Source organism: Bos taurus, chromosome 26 (assembly GCF_002263795.3).
Source record: "Bos taurus isolate L1 Dominette 01449 registration number 42190680 breed Hereford chromosome 26, ARS-UCD2.0, whole genome shotgun sequence".
Lineage (NCBI taxonomy): Eukaryota > Metazoa > Chordata > Mammalia > Artiodactyla > Bovidae > Bos > Bos taurus.
This window is the reverse complement of record NC_037353.1, coordinates 8,547,602-8,557,352: the sequence shown is the minus strand read 5'-3', so window position 1 is coordinate 8,557,352 and position 9,751 is coordinate 8,547,602. Positions and strand designations below refer to the sequence as shown.

Below are 9,751 nucleotides of genomic sequence, written 5' to 3'. Positions count from 1 at the left end.
CACTGTTTTATTATTATCTATTTCTTCCCAACGAATTATCCTGGAGCTTAGCAACTCAGAAAAGACTTATTATCTCCTATAAGGGATCCAGGGATCCAGTTGCAGTTTAGCTGGGTCCTCTGCTTCAGAATCTCTCATGATCTGCCATTAACCGTGTTAGCCTGGGCTACGGTTCTGTCAAGGCTCTGCTGGGGAAGAATCTGCTTCTGAGTCCAGTCATGTGGTTCTTTGCCTGATTCAGGTCCTCACAGGCTGTCCCTTGCCATATGGCCCTTTCTATAGCACAGATCACAACATGGCAGTTGGCATCACCAGAATGAGCAAACGAGATAAACTAGCAAGATGCCAGTGAGTGGAAATTGTAATCTTTTATAACCTTATCTCAAAAGTGCTATTCTATATTCTCTTCATTAGAAGTGAGCCACTTGGTCCAACTTGTGCTCAAGGAGAAGAGATTATCTAATGGTGTAAATACCAGGAGGTGAGACCAGTGGAACCATCCCTACCATAACTATACTTTGAATGGAGGCCAATATCTCAAGAAATTGAGGTCAATTGGCAGTTCCTTTTTGTTTGGTGAAGGGGAAGGAGCCAAGATTTATACGCATCTACCTTGTGTCAAGCCCATTGTTGAATGATCTTATGTGCCTTACTTATTTCACTCCCACATCTTTCCTGTGATATATTTGTGGCAGATGTATTGAGGCTTTCCCTCAATATTCATTCTTCCATTCTTTCCTGTTGTTGTTCCCTCGCTAAATCATGTCTAACTCTTTGCAACCCCATGGACTGCAAAATTTCTGATGGTTGCCCAGGTGAAGACTACATTTCCCACTCATTTTCTGCAGCTAGGGATGGCCATGGGCCTAAGTTCCAGTTGATGGGTTGGAAGCTGTAGTGTTGTATGGCAGCTTCCAATAAACCCATTTTGGGACAGCTAGTAGGTATCCTTTCCTCTTCTTTGTCCTTCCTCTACCCTCCTATTTGGAATGCCTAAAGTACTCTTGCCTGGAAAATCCCATGGACGGAGGAGCCTGGTGGGCTGCAGTCCATGGGGTCGCCAAGAGTCAGACATGACTGAGTGACTTCACTTTCAGTTTTCTCTTTTATGCACTGGAGAAGGAAATGGCAACCCACTCCAGTGTTCTTGCCTGGAGAATCCCAGGGACGGGGGAGCCTGGTGGGCTGCTGTCCATGGGGTCGCACAGAGTCGGACACGACTGAAGCGACTTAGCAGCAGCAATGCCATAATTTTAGGTCATGAGATTGACACCATGCAGGTAAAACAACTAGAAGAGAGACCTTCTGTTTATGAGATTTCTGCTGCTAAGTCACTTCAGTCGTGTCCGACTCTGTGCAACCTCATAGATGGCAGCCCACCAGGCTCCCCCGTCCCTGGGATTCTCCAGGCAAGAACACTGGAGTGGGTGGCCATTTCCTTCTCCAATGCACAAAAGTGAAAAGTGAAAGTGAAGTCGCTCAGTCTAATCTGACTCTTTGCGACCCCATGGACTGCAGCCAACCAGGCTCCTCCGTCCATGGGATTTTCCAGGCAAGAGTACTGGAGTGGGGTGCCATTGCCTTCTCCGGTTTATGGCATTGGGAAGCACAATATCAGCATTGTATTGCCTTTTGGGACTTTAGAGGAGGGACAGTAAATTGCTATCTTATTTAAACTGCTATTTTTGAGTACTGTCAAAATGTCTGGTTTTGGTTTAGCACAGGGTTGGCAAACTTTTTGTAAAGGGCCAGATAGTAAAGTCTTTAGTCTGTGTGGGCCATCTATGGTCCTTGTCACAAATTCTCCCTTTCTTTTTTCAAAACAAATGTTTAAAATGTAAAAATAGTTCAGTCCTTTAAACAACAGGAACCATACACAGCTCAAAGCCCAACAAAACACAGGCAGCTGGATTTGGCCTCCAGGGATGGTGTGCTGACCTCTCTGCTCTTGTCTTTTAAGGGAACAGTAGGAACCCCAGGCTCCACTTACCTTCTGGAGCCATGTTTTCTCATTATTTTTTGTTTCTGAGTATTCTTGTTTTCTTTATTGATTGGAAAATAATGCATTCAATCATTAAAGTTACATTTACTCCCAGAAGTTGCACCAGAAGAAACTTTTATAAAAGATGTGAATGCAAAGAAGTCACCAAAGGGACATTGCAGCTATGGATCATTAATATTTAGGTATTTACTCAAAGGGGGAAATTTTTAATTTTCAGGAAAGGAAAATGAATCAGCAACACATGTTGATACTTTTTAAAACTTTATAATGGTACTTGAAAATTTAATTAAAATCATTTTACCATCCTGGAATTACATAATCATTACAATATCACATTATTGATTATCTTATGAGATTCATGCTTCTGTAGTGCACATTATATCTTCCAAACCAATGATTACTTTCCCGATGAATGAATGTTGTAATTTTACTCAGTATATTTAGATAGATCACAGAGTTTTATAAAACATTGTACACAAAGTACAAAAATAAGTGCCTTATGCACACTCTTTAATACTGTTTTCGTTTCTTTGGTACCTCAGCTAACTAACTTCACATAAATAATGTCAATAATAACAAGAAGGAAAAGAAGCAAGAAATTGCTTAACATCTAGAAACTAGAGATGCATTTTGCAGACATCATGCTTTTTATCAAGAGAAGAGATAATATCTGGCTATATTGTAGTCAGAAAAGTAGAAAAAAAAAAAAGAACTCATGAAGAAATAGGGATAAAATGCCAATAATTACATCACATCTTTAAACCACTGATAATAACAAATTGATTTAAACAGACTGATCTTCAGCCTAGGAGCTCAAATATCACTTATGAATTATTACAGAAAATGCAAAGTTTCAAAATTTATGTTTGGAAAAAGTATGTATACTTCATTGTAAATCATCTACTGGAAAGAAATAAAGGTATAGACAAGGCTTGTTAAACATTGTTAAATTTTATAAACACAGGTATATTTAGAAAATAGAAATAGTTAATAACCAAAATGTTCTCAAGTAAATAAAAAGCATGGATCCCTGCTCATTAAGATCATAAGTCAATATGTGAATTTGTCAACTCCATGTTTTAAAGCTCCTCTGGAACTCTAACTACATTTTTTTCTTCTTTGAAAATTTTTGGATAGTCTGTTATGTTTCTCTTGGGGAAAATATTTGAAAACTCATTTTTACTTAAGTAGAAATAACAACAGATCGAGTTAAATTTGTCTTTAAAAAGGCCTACTGTACCAACCTAGTGTTTGGCCGGAAACAAAGTTTAGAGCAGAGTTGATTTATTTTGGGGATTCTGACTAAATGACAAAACCTACCAGCTGATGCACTTAAATATGTGCAATTATATTCATTTTTTAAAACTGCATAATGGATCATTAGGCTGTGTACCCCACTGAGGGAAAAAACTTTTAAAAAATTTGTATTCACAGTTTCTGGCATAAGAGTAAGTGCAGAGTAAAAACAGACTCATCATACATTCTATAAATATTTTTGTGGGCTAATAGCAATAGAGACTAATAACACTCAATATTAGTAAAGAGAATAAAGGAAGTGTGAACGACTTTCCTTTTTAACAGGAATTTCTATCTATTAATATTATTTTCCATTACAAATAATAAGATCTTTATATGGGATTATATGAGGATTGGGGGTGAAGAGTAGTTGATGAATAACCATAATGGTGAATTAAATGCAAGGGAGTTAGTGTTTGAGCAAATCTGTAAGACACAGAAGGAGGGGAAAAGGCAACATTCCTCTTAATGTGAAGCTTTATATAGGAAATCCTTTCTGTTGGGAGGTGCAGGTAACTTGGTTCAAGAAAGAAAGAAACCAGCAAGTGCTCTAAGACCTTGCTAACGCCCTCCGGATTTTGACAGACCAAGCACATGCCTCTAAGGGCTATTTTTCATCTTTTCTGCTGCACTCTTTGGCCAAGTGGCTGTGAGTTCAGTGAATGAAAGGCAGGACTCAGGACCCAGCACCCAGGGGCAGTGGGAAGCAAGCAAGGGCCAGAATGGGGTCATAGAGACTCAGCTAGACAGACAGTGGATCGAGGGTAACCCTGGAGGAGAAGATGATGCGTTCTTATGTTCACCATGCTCCTACCCCAGTCAGAAAGAAGTGGTCAGGTCTTTTAGTTTAAGCTGTATGTGCTCTAGAGACAAGAAAGCCACATTGACAACATCAAGAAAACAAAAAGAGCCATAAAGATGGAGTCACTGTATAATTTGTTGTCTAAACTGAGACACATTTGAGAGTAAGGGGGACAATTGTTTATTTTAATTGTTGATAGTTAATATTTATAATGGGACAACAGATGTAAGCCTACACTGTCCTGGCAAACCAGGAGGTACAGTCACTCCAGAGAGATGCTATTAAACAATGAGTGGCATGGATGCTCTTTGGTCTCTAAGAAATTCCTGCTGGCAGCTTACTTTCTTTAAAGAGCTGTTTCTTGCTATTTCTCCTCCCCTTAGGCAAAGTAACATATGTGAAGAGAGAGTGGGGGCATCTTCTTTTCTTGATTTCTCCCTCAAAATAGGAGAGATGTCCATACGAGAGAGGTAGATGCAGAAGTGTTCTATATTTTATTCCAGGCATTTTTGAATGAATGAAGCCTTCTGGTTTCATATTGTTTTTTACTTCAAGATTGGTTATGAACTTCTCTTCACTACTAGCTAAAGTATAAGGTATTGTTTTATCTTTCCTAGAAAACTGAGGACAACGGGGGATGTGTAAAGCCTGCTATCTCCCATAAATGAGTCTCTGTGTCCAAGGTATACACTGCTGTCCCTATATACCTGTTCATTCTATATTCTGTATAACATTGCAAGAAAGAGCTGGCTTTTAAAATGTTGGCATTTGAGGGGCAATAGAATATTCTATACCCATTTTTTTATTGAGTAAAAAAAAATTTTAATGTTTTACCCCATAAGTAAAGAGATAGGTATGGGGGGAGTCAGGAAAAAAATCTTATTTTCCTAGTAGTTTCACTCATTATAGCAGGATATGTTTGGCTTTGTTCTAATGTTGGCAAATACAAATATATAGCCTGGTGAATACTTGACATGTGTTATGACTATGTCCTCATTTCACTGAGAGTATTTTTAAGATACTGCTAGAATGAGGTGAAATATCAACATGAGATTTGACAAATTAACAAAACCAGTAGACAACTGTTGCTTGTCAGGTAGGAATGTCTATTGCCTTGTTTCTCTTTCAATAAGTATATTAAAATTCTTAAGTTGTGCTATTAATATTTTCTCTTAAAAGTGTTTATCACAAAGTTCACTTATGGTATCATATTTGAAACTTAGTTTATCTTTAATAGATGTCTTTACAATATATAAAAATGTATCTGCAAAATATAAAAAGTATGGATTCTCTAGTTTAAACTGTAGCTATGTTTTCACCTCCTGGAAACTTCTATATGAGTTCAAGGGTGACGGGGATACGTGACTATGGACTTACATTGTTCCCTTTTAGTTGTAAGTTACTTTTGGGAAATCTGGGATAGGGCTGGAGTTGCACAATAATAACAAACTTTATCAAACTTTGTAGCTTTGAATATAAGACGATTTACTGAAAAATCCTAGCTTTCTTTATTGACCCTTATTCTGCCAAGGCACCCTGGAAAATCTCCCTATCCCCATGAATTCAAATTGTGACCCAGTTGCCCGAGAAAGAACTATAAAATAGTCATTTAAAAATACAGTGAAAAAGAACACAAGTTAAAAATTAACATCAAGGTAATATTTCTGAAAAGCTAATCTATGTGATTGGAAGAATATTTTTATTTTTTGAAAAAACTTTTAAGTAAGACAAAGTGATTTCCTGCATATTTGTTATCAATACATAACTATAATTTAATTTCCATCCACCATTAAAAAGTTAAATATCTGTGGTTTGGAAATATGTTCTCATTTGTTAGATATTTTTTGAAGTTGATGTTTTCTTACCATGAGGTAGCTTCCTAGCAGCATTTTGGGTGCTGTCACCCAAATACAGTGTGGTTTGGCATGATACTAGGTTTGGGCAGGGTTGGCTGGGTGTGGATAGTCATCTAGGAAAATTATATTTTGTGGCAGTTAAGGGCAGTTCTAGCTATATTAATGGGGTGGGAGAGAAATTCAACAATTTAAGAAGATGGGCATTTTTACAGAGAAGAATTTACATCTAATTTCACTGCTATTTCATTTCCTCCTAAGAACTATAAGACTGATTTTAATTCTCACTAAGCTATTAATACCCAAATTTAGAAACCCAATTCTAACGTACTAGATGTTTCTAGATAATTGGCTTGGGTATTTTGTTATTATCACTTGGTAGGTTGATTTTAAATTTTTCTGTGAAGATTTTTTTTTCTACTAAGCAATAAATTAAGAAATAGGAAAATATCAATACAGAAAGAATGATAGGTATTAGATAAGTGCTAATTTCTGAAGTCCAAAAACAAGAACATGCAAAAAGAAACTTTGGTTCTACATTTGCTTTTTTAAAAAAAATCTCAAGTTTTAAAGTTTCACATTCATCATAGTGGGACTTATTCTACATTATTTAATTTGGGCAAAGGAAATGAAAACATATGGTATGGTGAACACACTGAAACTTTCATGATTTATGTTCTAAATGGGATTCCCTAAATTTTACTAGCATAAAGTTTTAGCAAAAAAATACAACTATATCTACTCACTTGAATAAAACTATTACTCAGGAAGTAAGTGTCATGAATGCTCGTTTTCCCTTGAGCAAGAATGAGCTGATATTCCAGTGGAAATTTTCTTTATACTTTGGTATTATTGTATATTTATGTTTCTGCTCTTAACCTTTAAAAAAGCAATTATGATTTAATTTGGAATAATAATTTTTTTTCTCATAAAGAGATTCTTATATTAACTAACTGTTCTTTTTTATTACATTTTAAACTACTCTGGATGGGACCTTCTATTGTACATATACTAGCCATGCAGAGTGACTTTTTCCATTTATTTTCAAAGATTTTAAAGAGCATTAAAACTTTTGTCCTTGGAATTTGAAATGCTTCTTTGGACTGAGTAGAAACTTGCCTGCCTTTACTGTAATTACTCTCCACGACTATGAAAGCAGATCCATGGGGGAGTATAAATTTAAACCTAAGAATTGCTTAAGGAAATATTTTTCACTTTCTTCTATTTAGAATTGCTTTGGCCCAAGAGTTAGTTTGAAGCTAGTATGAATTATAGTCACATCTATACTTCTCATGAGATGAATATATGTAAAAATAAGATCTGGCTATTTGTTTTCATTTATTAGACATTTTTTCCCTTGCATCTTTCTACTTAATGAAAGTGAAATTAAAAAAAAAAAATTTTTAAACAGAGTGGAAATACAAAGAATACAACAGTTCCCAAATTTAGCTGCATACTTGAATCACCTAAGGATCTTAAAAAAAAAAAAACAACAACCTACTGATGTCAGGCTCCGACCCCAGGACATTCTGATGTAATTGGTATGAGGTGTGACCTTGGCTTTGGTGGGTTGAAAAGCTCTCCAGGTGTTTCTAATGTGCAGTCAAGTCTGGGAAACACTGTCCTTGGAAATAGGAAAAGTAAAACATAACATTGAAAGCACGAGGCCTTTCAGTGTTTCAGCTGTAGCCTGGAAGCCTTCGATACCTGATCGGAGTTAACAGAACTGGAAGGTTACAGGGACTCGTAATTGTTGTTGGAATTTACCTGATTTTGACTGGAATCTGGACTGATGATTTGGATCATAGAATTCCATTCAAGAGTTAATAAATTTTTCTATGCTTTGGTGTTTATGTTTGCCCTTTAGTCTTGCAGAATTTTACAAAGGCCAAGGGATTTTTGAAATGGAAATTGAGTACTGAATGTCTTTCACCACTAATGAGACTGCAGTGGTTCATAATAGGTATTCTGTGTTTGGACTTTGCTTATTTCTGTTTTGAACAAAAAGCCATCCTTTACAAGTACAAAAAGAAAGCAGCGCCTTCTACTCCTGTCTCCATCCCGGTTTCTGTAGCACTCTCACATCAGATGTTCTAGAGAAGAGGCCCCAAACTCTGGAGATTTTGATAAATAGCACCTTTGCTGAAAATCTGAAGACTCAGCTTCTAATAGTCAGGGATGGACATGAAGTTCTCCTGTGATAATTTTCAAGACCGAAGGACTCAGATATGGTAAAGCAGTCTGATACTTACTGAAAGTAAAAGGAAGAAAAGGCAGTGGATTTCTCAGCAGATTTAGTACAAGTGGGTTAGAGAGTCCATGGCTGAACGTAAGATGATATAACTGTCTCTGAATGCTGGATGGTGGGCTAGGTGCTGCAAAAACATCAAAGAAATATGAGTAAATCTTCACTCCTCTCTTAGTTTGAAGTGACTTTTCAGCCAATTTGAATAGGGAAAAGTATCATAAATGGTATTCTGTAGATTTGATTTAATTTTTACAATATTGGAGATGAGCAAAATGAGACTGAGAGGAAAATAAATCAATATGAACAAGTAAGGATGTTTAAAATGAGAAAAAGTCATTTCATGTTGGTATGACAATTATCTTCTGGGGATCTTTGGGATTGGTAGGAGTTCTAGGGAAAAAGAGGTGTGGGCTAATGAGTTAACAAACAATGGGCCTGGATTTGTTTTAACAATAGCTGTAACAGATCACATCAATTACCAAGTCCCCAGGGGATGAGAAGATCCTGACCCATAACCAAATGACTGGATGGAATTTTCAGACTGACATGATGCTGATTTCCTTAAACCTTGGACAATCTCTCACAAGCTCCAGGCTGTGAACATGCCCCATGCAGTGGGCAATGGGAAATGGACTTGGAAACGCATCTCCTACCTTCCCTCTGTCTTTTGTGACTGTGTATTAAAGCTGTAAGCCAGGGGCTAACACTCTGAAACTACTTGGCTCCCTTGGTTGGTACTGGTTGCCCAAGTCTGTTTAGCTCCTGAATTCTTGCTGGCTAAAAGGTCTCTCTCTACTTTGTCAAGGTTTGTAAACATGCTCCCCAAACCCTCAGGAACCCTGAAAGAAAAACTTTTGGGGACAATAACTCTTTAGCTATCTGTTAGATAAATGGCTCCTTAACATTGCATTTAGTTAGGAATAAAGTTCTCTTAGCATAATTTTACATTTAGTATAAGCTGTACAGTCTCAGGACAGGCATCACTTGGGACAAGTATTGTGATGAGTGGGGGACTGAGTTAGAGGTTTATTTCTTCTGGACTGAGTTTGTGTGTTTTATTCTTAAGACAAGATGTCTTCAGAAGGTTCCATATCCATCCCCTCGGGCAGTCACTGCAAAAGTGGGGTAGACCTCATACGCTGCATATGCTGCCAAGTCTTGTCCCAGGGTCACCGCTTGCTTGAGCTGGGCTGCAGACACAGATGCAGTTGGGCTGGGGACAGCGTAGCCTGGAGGAGGAGGCAGAGAAAACTTCATGAAGGGGGTTTAGATTTGCTTCCTTTTGGCTTGTTGTATTCTTTTTGAAAGATGACAATTTAGCATGGTTGCTTAAAGCCCAAAATTAATATGTACATTTTAAAAGGTGCCCTCTGAAGACATAATATCTGGACTCATTCATTAGGGAACAGTGTTTCTCAGAGTAGGGTCAACCACCTATGTCAGAATCATTTCACTTTTAGAAAACTAGAAACATTGCGGATAGATCCCAAGAAACAGATACTTCACAGGATGCTGAGATGAGAAAAGCTTGAGGTTCAGAACTTTTTCAG

The 9,751-nt window shown here is 37.2% G+C and overlaps 1 protein-coding gene across 3 annotated transcripts in view; it reads right to left on the bottom strand.

Moving 5' to 3' along the window:
* Positions 1-2,250: 2,250 nt before the first annotated feature.
* A1CF (APOBEC1 complementation factor) overlaps positions 2,251-9,751 on the bottom strand; it is a 99,689-nt gene continuing 92,188 nt past the window's right edge. For 2 of the 3 annotated variants that reach the window (XM_005225372.5, XM_005225375.5), the window contains exon 12: positions 2,251-9,430. In XM_005225372.5, coding sequence (XP_005225429.1) covers positions 9,279-9,430 — 152 coding nt within the window. In that variant the 3' untranslated portion in view covers positions 2,251-9,278. The remainder of the gene's footprint in view (positions 9,431-9,751) is intronic. The other variant, XM_015460592.3, reaches the window with a different exon arrangement.